The following is a 13,521-nucleotide window of genomic DNA, read 5'->3' on the forward strand; positions in this document are numbered from 1 at the left end:
GTCGACTCCGCCCTCGCATTGTAACGTCAGCGAACCCTCACTATGGAAACCAAATTGCGCTACGTAAACAAGTAACAGGTTATTACGCTAGTGTTAATCTTCGCTTTAGAAATTAAGGACAAACGAGAAAGAGATTCACTTTATTGAACTGTAAGTAAATATACGGCTAAACTTTTCGTTTAAAAGTTGTGTGTATATCTCTGAATACGTGTATGACTTGTTTTAGATGGAGGTGTTACCGGAGGCGGATTGTGAAGAAGACGCTACTATAACAGATGAAGAAGAGAGACTTACACACATGTGAGGTTACTAAAGTTCATAAACATGTGGTAAACTCATGAAACCTCCTGTTAAAGCAATGAGCAGTGTTTCTTCATAGGAGTTCCTCTCACATGAACACGCTGGATGTTTACAATGGCCTTGATCATTAGCCACAAACATGGGTGGGTGGTAACGTATGGTCACGCATGTAGGGTAGTAGACCAAGGTCAAAGACCTCCAACTTTTTACTTGAACAAAACTGTAGGGTACATTAGTGCACACGTTGTTGTTAAAACCCACTCACCATTGCCTCAATCAATAGTGGACTATATATTAAACTTGTAAGGATGAAAGTCATGAAGCTGGTCAAGAACATGTCAGAGTTATTATAGCCTACTAAATCTAAAACCATAAAAACATTTGAGCTACTTGAAATAAAATAAATCAAATTAAAAGAATATTTAAAAAACACTGTGAACTTAGTTTATTTCAGCTATAGACTTATCTATAAAAAAACAAAACGTAATAAAACAAAATCACTAAAACTTTAATTAAAATGAAAATGGAAAATATAAGAATAAAAGCTAATTAAAAATATCAATAAAAACTATAATAGTATCTCAATTATACTAAAATAACGCTGGTCCAGGTCATATTTCAGAACAAAAATAAAGTAAAAATAAGAAATTGTATTTTCAATTAAGAAACATTAAATAAAAAATAAAGTTTGTAATTGTCGTTCTCATTGATTTTTTTTTTTTTTTTTTTTTAAAGATTATTAGGTAATGCAAGTCTTCCATTCTTCACAAAATAATTTTTGTGTATGTAAATATACAGTCAAACCAAAAATTATTCAGACATTTTTGATATATTTTCACTAGTTGGTGCTGGACACTATAGTTCATTTATGTAAGCGAGGATAGCAAAATAAAGTAAACTGACATAATATACCCAAAAATTCTTCATACAGTGGACTACCAGTAAAATTGATTAAAAAAATTTGACCAAAAATTCTTCAGACACTTTGACCTGACCATGTTTTGCTTAAGTGTTATCTGACATAAGATTATTTTTTTCTGACACAGTTTAACTCTGAGATCTTGTCATATTTGTTTTTTTTTTTAAACTATAGTGAATAAACTGCATTAATGAATGAAATGTTCAAGGTGTCTGAATAAATTTTGGTTTGACTCTGTATATGTATATATATATATATATATATATATATATATATATATATATATATATACACAAACCCGATTCCAAAAAAGTTGGGACACTGTACAAATTGTGAATAAAAACAGAATGCAATGATGTGGAAGTTTCAACTTTCAATATTTTATTCAGAATACAACATAGATGACATATCAAATGTTTAAACTGAGAAAATGTATCATTTTAAGGAAAAATTAAGTTGATTTTAAATTTCATGGCATCAACACATCTCAAAAACGTTGGGACAAGGCCATGTTTACCACTGTGTGGCATCCCCTCTTCTTTTTATAACAGTCTGCAAACGTCTGGGAACTGAGGAGACAAGTTGCTCAAGTTTAGGAATAGGAATGTTGTCCCATTCTTGTCTAATACAGGCTTCTAGTTGCTCAACTGTCTTAGGTCTTCTTTGTCGCAATCTTCCTCTTTATGATGCGCCAAATGTTTTCTATGGGTGAAAGATCTGGACTGCAGGCTGGCCATTTCAGTACCCGGATCCTTCTTCTACGCAGCCATGATGTTGTAATTGATGCAGTATGTGGTCTGGCATTGTCATGTTGGAAAATGTAAGGTCTTCCCTGAAAGAGATGACGTCTGGATGGGAGCATATGTTGTTCTAGAACTTGGATATACCTTTCAGCATTGATGGTGCCTTTCCAGATGTGTAAGCTGCCCATGCCACACGCACTCATGCAACCCCATACCATCAGAGATCCAGGCTTCTGAACTGAGCGCTGATAACAACTTGGGTTGTCCTTGTCCTCTTTAGTCCGGATGACATGGCGTCCCAGTTTTCCAAAAAGAACTTCAAATTTTGATTCATCTGACCACAGAACAGTTTTCCACTTTGCCACAGTCCATTTTAAATGAGCCTTGGCCCAGAGAAAACGCCTGCGCTTCTGGATCATTTTTAGATATGGCTTCTTTTTTTACCTATAGAGTTTTAGCCGGCAACGGCAAATGGCACGGAGGATTGTGTTCACCGACAATGTTTTCTGGAAGTATTCCTCCTGAGCCCATGTTGTGATTTCCATTACAGTAGCATTACTGTATGTGATGCAGTGCCGTCTAAGGGCCTGAAGATCACGGGCATCCAGTATGGTTTTCCGGCCTTGATCCCTTACGCACAGAAATTGTTCCAGATTCTCTGAATCTTTGGATGATATTATGCACTGTAGATGATGATAACTTCAAACTCTTTGCAATTTTTCTCTGAGAAACTCCTTTCTGATATTGCTCCACTATTTTTCCGCCGCAGCATTGGGGGAATTGGTTGATCCTCTGCCCATCTTGACTTCTGAGAGACACTGCCACTCTGAGAGGCTCTTTTTATACCCAATCATGTTGCCAATTGATCTAATAAGTTGCAAATTGGTCCTCCAGCTGTTCCTTATATGTACATTTAACTTTTCCGGCCTCTTATTGCTACCTGTCCCAACTTTTTTGGAATGTGTAGCTATCAAGAAATCCAAAATGAGCCAATATTTGGCATGACATTTCAAAATGTCTCACTTTCAACATTTGATATGTTATCTATATTCTATTGTGAATAAAATATAAGTTTATGAGATTTGTAAATTACTGCATTCCTTTTTTATTCACAATTTGTACAGTGTCCCAACTTTTTTGGAATCAGGTTTGTGTGTATATATATATATATATATATATATATATATATATATATATATATATATATATATATATATATTAGAGATGCACCGATATATCGGCCAATAATCGTATCGGCCAATAAAAGTGAATTTTCACACTATCGGCTATCAGCCGATAGTTTAAAAACAGCCGTTATTCAGGGCCGATATATCCTGTCAATCAAAAGAGGGCAGGAAAATCCACTGCATTTGTGCTTTGTGTAAAGAAAATGCTAAGAAACCAGTTTGATGTTCAATATTAATAGTAATAGTAATTAAATGAATTAAAAACATTCAGAAAGTTAAGAAATATTAATTTAATCTTCAGAATTTAGTTAATGTGATGAAATGGAGAGAATAAAGTTTTTATTTGCATTTCTTTCAAAATATAATAATTAAAAATATAATGACTAATTATAATGAAATTATCATTAATTTAAAAGAAGGTATAAAAGGCTGAACCCCAAACTATCGGTATCGTTATCACTCTGAATAATCTGTATCAGTGGAGAAATTTAGTATTGGTGCATCTCTAATATGTATATATATATATATATATATAAACAAATTATTTTGTGAAGACTAAAATTAGTTTGTGTTTACATATATTATGTAAGCACAAACTTTTATGTTAGATGCGATTAATCATGATTTGACTGCACTAATAAGTATAATATATATAATCGCGATTAATAGTGCTGTGTAATTGTTAAATCGTGATTCATCGCATCTAACATAAAAGTTTATTTACATAATACATGTCTGTATATATATTATTATATTTATATATATTATATATATATATGTGTGTGTGTGTGTGTTTCAGAGCAAAGCCAAGACCTCAAGTGGACCTTTCCAAAAGTCCATCCTCATACAAGGAGAACTCCTCACAGGAGAAGCTCATGCTTGCGATGGCTGAAAACTTCCGTCAGCAGTATGCGCTTTTATATCCTGACAACAAACCGCTTCTTCTGTGCCCTGTAAATGAGTGCGGTGTTCAGGTACATACAGCAAATGTGCTTTCCAGACATGGCAACATTACCACAAAAGACTTGAATATTCTTTTGTTTTCATGATGGTTTCTTATTTCACTGTATATCAACAGAAATTTGTAAGCACCACCTTGCGAAGCACCTTGCTGCCGTATCCTGAGCTGTACAGCTGGGAGGGATGTGCCAGTTTTGTGTCTGATTATCTCTCTTTGGAGCTCTTGGATCCATCATTTGAATTTGTGAGAATTTTGTATCCCTATTAATTGCATTTAACTTGATCTAACTTGACTTATGAGGGTTGTTTTTGCCTCTTGGACTTGAAAACATGTTATTTCATTTCTGTTTAGCCCAAGCAGCTGTCATCGCCCACCTGGGTTCTGCAGACTCAGAGAGGCACATGTTTTGATTTCTCCAGTGTGCTGTGTAGCCTGTTGTTGGGCGCAGGATACAACGCTTACTGCGTCAGTGGGTACGCTACAAAAGAGATGTGTCTTTTCGATCAGTCGCGCCAAGAATGTCCCTTACTGGAGCCTCAAATCCAAGTAAGTACAGAGTTAAAACCATACACTAGATCACACATTGCATGTAAAACTATTTTTATGCCATATAAATTTAAACAAATGAGCTCATCACTCAGTCATTTTGCTTGATCTTTTATATGTGATGATTTTAAAATGGGTTTTCAACCTCTTTCAGGCCCCTCAGTGGATACAGAGCAGGGTTAATATAGTTAACTAAAACTAAAACTGTATCTCAATGATACTAAAATAAATAACACTGATACAGAACAGGAAATTAAATAGAAATTGAGAGTTGCATTGCCTGGCCTGTGACATGCAAATGGTATCATATTAATGTATTTACATGCTTTCTGATCCCTAAATTGCAAAACTATAAGCATAAATAAATTAAAAATTGATGTAAAATGGCATGAATTATTGACGTAAAATGATCATATAAATTTGACTTTTTAGTCTGACTTAATATTACTTGTTGTTACATATTTTAATATGGTGGGACAAGCCTATGGAAGCTTGTTTCTGCCACGGAATAAAACAATTTAAAAGATAATTGAGACTTTTTAACTCGCAATTCTGCCTTTTTTTCTCAAAATTTTGAGATATAAACTCACAGTTGCGAGTTATAAAGTCCAATTCTGAGGGAAAAATACTTTTTTGTTAAACTTTTTTCTCAAACTTGCAGCTTTGTGTTATCTGCGAGATATAAACTCACAATTCTGACGTTATAACTCACAATTCTGACTTCTTTTCTCATTGTTTTCACTTCCTATTTTGTATGATCTGCTCAGGGTAAGACAGAGGGACAGAAGAAGACAACGCGGAAATACTCTGTGAAACCCACACGCGACCTGCACAGCACATTTGAAAAGCGTCAAGAGGAGAAACGGAACTCAGAAGCTAAAGCAGCTGCACTGAAGGAGCAACTGGAAGCAGAGAGACTTCAGAAGGTTAGATAGAGAATGTTTCATTGAAATTCAGTTGTATTTTTCATTTGCATTTTCACCGGTTCCTTTTAAACAGGAGAAAGAACGTCCACCACCCGACCCTCTTCTGGGCTTGAGAGTTCACAGCTGGGTTCTGGTGCTCTCAGGGAACCGGGAGGTACCTGAGAACTTCTTCATTGACCCTCTGACAGGCAAGAGCTACTCCACCACCAATGAGAACTTTCTGGGCATAGAGAGCGTCTGGAACCATAAAAACTACTGGGTCAACAAGCAAGATTGCACTTTCGGTTGTAAGGTCAGTATCTCTTAGTGTGGTTGTGATATTAATGTGAAGATGACAAGCATTGGAAAGTTCACCGGGTCTGTTTGCGCCTGCAGGAGATGACCTTTGACATGGGCGATCTATCAAAGTGGGAGTATATGCTGTGTGGGCTTACCAGCCAGTCTATGTCAAACATTTCGGAGCCAACGACACACCAAGAGTCAGAAGATGAAGAAGAAGTACAGAAAAACTGTTCTTTATTTCTAATTTTCCATTTAATTTTGGTGCCATTATTGCTTTAACTGTTGAACCATTCCACACTGAACATGATATTTATCCAAATTTATGCTAAGAATCTATTACATCAGATGTGATAACCGCCAATAATTTTTCTTCTGAAGGAGGAAATGGATGAGCTGAAAATGTTTGAAATGCCTCCATCTTGGGTGAATAAAATAGATATTTCACCACAAGGTCAAGTCCTCACTCTCACACTCTCACACATAACCTTTCATCCATTATTCACTATCTCTTGAGATAATCATCTATGTTCCGTTTTTTTTTCCTTCTTCATTTTTATAGATATGGAAATGCGTTATCCAGGCGGTATGAAGGTTATCCAGTACAGGAAGGCCAAGCTGGAGAAGTTTGCCCCTTACCTTCTGAAAGACGGTCTGGTGACCAAACTCACCATTTATAAAGACCTTAATTGTAAGATCTTTGCAGATGTTTTTGTTTTCAACATAAAAAAACAAACAAAACATACCTTGTCATATTGATCATGTACATTTATATTAACAAAAAAATTGTTAAAGGCATAGTTCACTCAAATAAAATAACACCTAATAATAATAATAATTATTATATTTAAATATAATAATTAATAATAATTAAAAAATAAAGTATTATTATTAAATATTTATTTATTTATAAGAATGTTCATTTAACCTTTGGCCTGTTGACGTCAACTACAAACTCACTTTGTCAATTTCATAAATAAATAAATATTATGAATACATTTTATTTATTTATATATAAGTATGTTCATTTAGCTTTTAGCCTGTGTGTTGACGTTGAGTACAAATTCCCACTTTTTCACTTTTATAAATAAATAGACAAATATTACAAATATTAAAATATTATAAGTATTCTGAATAAATTATTTATTTATCTGCACAATATTTAGCATTTAGTTTGTGTCTACAAACTTTCAGTTTGTCCCTTTTTTTATCAGGCACACAACCCAGCACTATTAAGGAATGGTTTAAACACAGAAGTGACTGTCTTGATGAGAGAGAAATACACACAGACAGCAATGTGACATCTGAGAATTTCGGGCCTGGAAGAAGTGATGCTTTGAGATGTAATACAACACACATTTTCTATATATTGCCAATGCCAGTATGTATAACTTTAAAGGGTAAGTTCACCCAAAAATGAAAATTCTGTCATTAATTACTCACCCTTATGTCATTCCACACCCGTAAGCCCTTCGTTCATCTTCAGAACACAAATTAAGATATTATTGATCAAATCCGATGGCTCAGTGAGGCCTCCATTGACAGCAAGACAATTAACACTTTCATATGCCCAGAAATCTACTAAAGACATATTTAAAACAGTCCATGTGACTACAGTGGTTCAACCTTAATGTTATGAAGTGATGAGAATACTTTTTGTGTGCCAAAAACAACAAAATAGCGACTTAAATCAACAATATCTAGAGATGGGCGATTTCAAAACACTGCTTCATGAAGCTTTACAAATCTTTTGTTTCGAATCAGTGGTTCAGAGTGTGTATCAAGCTGCCAAAGTCAACCCAACAGTGGTGAACCACTGAAATTTCAAAACACTTACGACGTGACGAAGCCTCGTTTACTGAAATCACGTGACTTTTGCAGTTCCGAACCACTGATTCGAAACAAAAGATTCATAAAGCTTCAAAGCTTCATTGAACCACTGTAGTCACATGAACTGTTTTAAATATGTTTTTAGTAGATTTCTGAGCATCTGAAAGTGTTAATTATCTTGCTGTCAATGGAGGCCTCAATGAGCCATCGGATTTTATGAAAAATATCTTAATTTGTGTTCCGAAGATGAACGAAAGTCATACGGGTTTGGAACGACATGAGGATGAGTAATAAAAGACAGAATTTTCATTTTTGGGTGAACTAAACCTTTAACAATACCAGTTTTTCTCAAATTGTGTCAGTGCTCTCGGGGGCACTTCATTAATACAGAATACTGCTCAACAAAAATTAGAATAAATAATTAATCTGATTATTTTCAATTTAATTTAATTGTTTACTTTTACTATGTAGGTTTGGTAACTAAATTAGTTAAATGTTTAATTTTGTTTAGACCACAGGTACGTCACTTTAGTTCCTGAGGCTGAGCGACAGATGGACTTTTATAGTCATACTCGCACTGACGGTCTAGCCAGAAGAATCGAGAAGCCTTTCGAAATGACAGAAACCTTTGAAGATCGGACTGACTTCCTCTTTTATCGACATGTTGTTTATGGAAAGCAAATCAAAGTGATTCGGGCTGGAGAGGCTTTTGAACAACGGCCTCTAAGGGTAATGCTCTCCCAACAAACAGACTTGACCTTTAAGCGGTTTAACCCAATATTATCTTGCAGGTATAACATTAACCAGCAATGTACTAAAAGATACATATTTTGCTTCTAGTGGCTTTGCTAACAATAAAAATCCCAAAGATGGGAACAAATGGTCATGGACATTTTGTTTGGGGTCTCCAACAGAGGGTGGAGGAGCGGTTCCACAGAGATCCTTCTAAGCCGGCAAGTAAAGATGTGGCTGAACGGATCTTTATGATGCCTGATAGACAGATCCGGGTGACCTATCATCTAGAGGACGACAGGATCATCCCAGCTTGGCTCAACTTCATCAAGCCCAAAGAAGCGGCAGACTCGCAGAAAGCAGAAGCTTTTACTCCACAGATGGTTTCTGGCTTTCAGGTCTGATGTTACACAAAAAGAATTACTTTGGTAAAAGTAATACAACGTGTTATTACCCCTAAAAAATGAAGAAAAAAAATAAAAACAGACGTTTCAGGAAGAAACATAACAGGAACATATGAAACATACAAGAAAAAAAGACAATCTCAGTAGACCTTGTATGGTAAAGTGTGGTAAAGTCAAAGTTTTGAGAATAAAATCAAAACATTGCAAGATTAAAGTGGTAATATTTTATTAGAATAAAGACAAAACTAAAATTGTAATGAGAAATTAATAGAAAACAGTTATATAGAAAATGGAAAAGTGACAAGACATTTCTATTTCTGTCAAGTCATGATGCATAACTCCACCCACAGTAAAATCTCATTGGTCCAAATCTGACTCCAAATAACTGAATTTTATAGAAATCTTTGACTCCAAAATGATTCTGTCCAGTGAAGAAAAAGTCAAAAAAAGAGTAAATGGTAGAATTTGTCATTTTTGGGTGAACTGTCCAACACTGTCCCATGACAATTCAAGCTATTTTACGCTTTGACAAACTGGTGGCGAATTTGTACGAACTTATTCATACGATCTCCTTTGTACGTTTTCATACGAACTGCTAATTCGTCACTGAGGGTTAGGTTTAGATGTAATTCGTACAATCTCGTTTTGTACGTTTTCGTATGTCCTGCTAATTACGAATAGTACACTTTTCTACGAATCCAACTATATGTACGATCTCATTCGTATGATCGCGTTTGTACGTTTTTGTATGTCCTGCTAATTCGTTACTGAGGGTTAGGTTTAGAGGTGTGGTTTATTACGAATAGTACACTTTTCTACAAATCCAACTATATGTACGATCTTATTCGTATGATCATGTTTGTACGTTTTCGTATGTCCTGCTAATTCATCACTGAGGGGTGTGGTTTATTACAAATAGTACGCTTTTCTACTAATCCAGTTATATGTATGACCTCATTCTTATGATGTCATTCGTACAATCTCGTTTTGTACGTTTTCGTATGTCCTGCTAATTAGGTTTAGGGGTATGGTTTATTACAAATAGTACACTTTTCTACGAATCCAACTATATGTACGATCTCATTTGTATGATCGCGTTTGTACGTTTTTGTATGTCCTGCTAATTCGTCACTGAGGGTTAGGTTTAGGGGTGTGGTTTATTACAAATAGTACACTTTTCTACGAATCCAACTATATGTACGATCTCATTTGTATGATCACGTTTGTACGTTTTTGTATGTATTGCTAATTCGTCACTGAGGGTTAGGTTTAGGGGTGTGGTTTATTACAAATAGTACACTTTTCTACGAATCCAACTATATGTACGATCTCATTTGTATGATCGCGTTTGTACGTTTTTGTATGTATTGCTAATTCGTCACTGAGGGTTAGGTTTAGGGGTGTGGTTTATTACAAATAGTACACTTTTCTACGAAATCCAACTATATGTACGATCTCATTCGTATGATCGCGTTTGTACGTTTTCGTGTATGTCCTGCTAATTCGTCACTGAGGGTTAGGTTTAGGGGTGTGGTTTATTACAAATAGTACGCTTTTCTACTAATCCAGTTATATGTATGACCTCATTCTTATGATGTCATTCGTACAATCTCGTTTTGTACGTTTTCGTATGTCCTGCTAATTAGGTTTAGGGGTATGGTTTATTACGAAATAGTACACTTTTCTACGAATCCAACTATATGTACGATCTCATTTGTATGATCGCGTTTGTACGTTTTTGTATGTCCTGCTAATTCGTCACTGAGGGTTAGGTTTAGGGGTGTGGTTTATTACAAATAGTACACTTTTCTACGAATCCAACTATATGTACGATCTCATTTGTATGATCGCGTTTGTACGTTTTTGTATGTCCTGCTAATTCGTCACTGAGGGTTAGGTTTAGGGGTGTGGTTTATTACAAATAGTACACTTTTCTACGAATCCAACTATATGTACGATCTCATTCGTATGATCGCGTTTGTACGTTTTTGTATGTATTGCTAATTCGTCACTGAGGGTTAGGTTTAGGGGTGTGGTTTATTACAAATAGTACACTTTTCTACGAATCCAACTATATGTACGATCTCATTTGTATGATCGCGTTTGTACGTTTTTGTATGTATTGCTAATTCGTCACTGAGGGTTAGGTTTAGGGGTGTGGTTTATTACAAATAGTACACTTTTCTACGAATCCAATTATATGTACGATCTCATTCGTATGATCACATTTGTACGTTTTTGTATGTCCTGCAAATTTGTCACTGAGGGTTAGGTTTAGGGGTGTGGTTTACGAATCCAACTATATGTACGATCTTATTCGTACAACCTAATTCTGTAATGCAATTCATACAATTCGATTGTACGCTATGTCGAATCCACTGACTATATTTTCTACGTACGATCTCATTCGTATGATCGCGTTTGTACGTTTTTGTATGTATTGCTAATTCGTCACTGAGGGTTAGGTTTAGGGGTGTGGTTTATTACAAATAGTACACTTTTCTACGAATCCAATTATATGTACGATCTTATTTGTACGACCTAATTCTGATAATGCCATTCATACAATCTCGATTGTACGTTTTCGTATGTCCTGCTAATTCATCACTGAGGGGTGTGGTTTAGGGGTGTGGTTTATTACAAATAGTACGCTTTTCTACTAATCCAATTATATGTATTGCTAATTCGTCACTGAGGGTTAGGTTTAGGGGTGTGGTTTATTACAAATAGTACACTTTTCTACGAATCCAATTATATGTACGATCTCATTCGTATGATCACATTTGTACGTTTTTGTATGTCCTGCAAATTTGTCACTGAGGGTTAGGTTTAGGGGTGTGTTTTATTACGAATAGTACAATTTTCTACGAATCCAACTATATGTACGATCTTATTCGTACAACCTAATTCTGATAATGCAATTCATACAATCTCGATTGTACGTTTTTGTATGTCCTGCTAATTCGTCACTGAGGGTTAGGTTTAGGGGTGTGGTTTATTACAAATAGTACACTTTTCTACAAATCCAACTATATGTACGATCTCATTCGTATGATCGCGTTTGTACGTTTTTGTATGTCCTGCTAATTCGTCACTGAGGGTTAGGTTTAGGGGTGTGGTTTATTACGAATAGTACACTTTTCTACAAATCCAACTATATGTACGATCTCATTCGTATGATCGCGTTTGTACGTTTTTGTATGTATTGCTAATTCGTCACTGAGGGTTAGGTTTAGGGGTGTGGTTTATTACAAATAGTACACTTTTCTACGAATCCAACTATATGTACGATCTCATTCGTATGATCGCGTTTGTACGTTTTTGTATGTATTGCTAATTCGTCACTGAGGGTTAGGTTTAGGGGTGTGGTTTATTGCAAATAGTACACTTTTCTATGAATCCAACTATATGTACGATCTCATTCGTATGATCGCGTTTATACGTTTTTGTATGTCCTGCTAATTCGTCACTGAGGGTTAGGTTTAGGGGTGTGTTTTATTACGAATAGTACACTTTTCTACGAATCCAATTATATGTACGATCTCATTCATATGATCGCGTTTGTACGTTTTTGTATGTCCTGCTAATTCGTCACTGAGGGTTAGGTTTAGGGGTGTGGTTTATTACGAATAGTACACTTTTCTACGAATCCAACTATATGTACGATCTCATTCGTATGATCGCGTTTGTACGTTTTTGTATGTCCTGCTAATTCGTCACTGAGGGTTAGGTTTAGGGGTGTGTTTTATTACGAATAGTACACTTTTCTACGAATCCAACTATATGTACGATCTTATTCGTACAACCTAATTCTTATAATGCAATTCATACAATCTCGATTGTACGTTTTTGTATGTCCTGCTAATTCGTCACTGAGGGTTAGGTTTAGGGGTGTGGTTTATTACAAATAGTACACTTTTCTACGAATCCAACTATATGTACGATCTCATTCGCATGATCGCGTTTGTACGTTTTTGTATGTCCTGCTAATTCGTCACTGAGGGTTAGGTTTAGGGGTGTGGTTTATTACAAATAGTACACTTTTCTACGAATCCAACTATATGTACGATCTCATTCGTATGATCGCGTTTGTACGGTTTTGTATGTCCTGCTAATTCATCACTGAGGGTTAGGTTTAGGGGTGTGGTTTATTACGAATAGTACACTTTTCTACAAATCCAATGATATGTACGATCTTATTTGTACGACCTCATTCTTATGAAGTCATTCGTACGATCTCGTTTTGTACATTTTCGTATGACCTGCTAATTCGTCACTGAGGGTTAGGTGTAGGGGTGTGGTTTATTACAAACAGTGCGCTTTTCTACAAATCCAATTATATGAATTTCTACAAACTTGTAACTTTGTAAAATAATTACGTTTTCTTCTGTGATCAGGTTGGAACTGTCTTTTTAAGCATCAGATTCTAATTTGCTACACAGCATTTTAGCTGCAGATGGAAAGATTGTCACGAGAAATTAAATCAATATTATGGTTTATATTTTGTTGTGTTTGTGTTTACGGCTTGTTTCATCTTCAGGTGGATCGTTCTGCGAAACCCTACAACAACTTGCAGTTGTATGAAATGCTTGTGGAATTGATGAAAGACGAGGAGAACGTTGAACTTCAAATCAGAGATTCGGAAAAAGAGGTATTACAGATCACAATCACCACAACAAATGTTTTTGTCTAGC

At 35.4% G+C, this 13,521-nt stretch overlaps 1 protein-coding gene across 2 annotated transcripts in view; it reads left to right on the plus strand.

Annotated features, from left to right (window-relative positions):
- Positions 1-13,521, plus strand: part of ccdc135 (coiled-coil domain containing 135) — a 24,344-nt gene continuing 10,823 nt past the window's right edge. The window contains exons 1-14 of one of the 2 annotated variants that reach the window (XM_048159300.1): positions 1-150; positions 227-300; positions 3,949-4,123; positions 4,228-4,353; positions 4,462-4,656; positions 5,424-5,582; positions 5,656-5,874; positions 5,958-6,080; positions 6,243-6,315; positions 6,424-6,552; positions 7,076-7,204; positions 8,203-8,420; positions 8,606-8,821; positions 13,368-13,478. In XM_048159300.1, the coding sequence (XP_048015257.1) occupies positions 227-300; positions 3,949-4,123; positions 4,228-4,353; positions 4,462-4,656; positions 5,424-5,582; positions 5,656-5,874; positions 5,958-6,080; positions 6,243-6,315; positions 6,424-6,552; positions 7,076-7,204; positions 8,203-8,420; positions 8,606-8,821; positions 13,368-13,478 (1,947 nt within the window). In that variant the 5' untranslated portion in view covers positions 1-150. Of the gene's footprint in view, positions 151-226; positions 301-399; positions 444-3,948; positions 4,124-4,227; positions 4,354-4,461; positions 4,657-5,423; positions 5,583-5,655; positions 5,875-5,957; positions 6,081-6,242; positions 6,316-6,423; positions 6,553-7,075; positions 7,205-8,202; positions 8,421-8,605; positions 8,822-13,367; positions 13,479-13,521 lie in introns of those variants that run through there. The other variant, XM_048159301.1, reaches the window with a different exon arrangement.

This window comes from Megalobrama amblycephala, linkage group LG15 (assembly GCF_018812025.1).
Source record: "Megalobrama amblycephala isolate DHTTF-2021 linkage group LG15, ASM1881202v1, whole genome shotgun sequence".
Lineage (NCBI taxonomy): Eukaryota > Metazoa > Chordata > Actinopteri > Cypriniformes > Xenocyprididae > Megalobrama > Megalobrama amblycephala.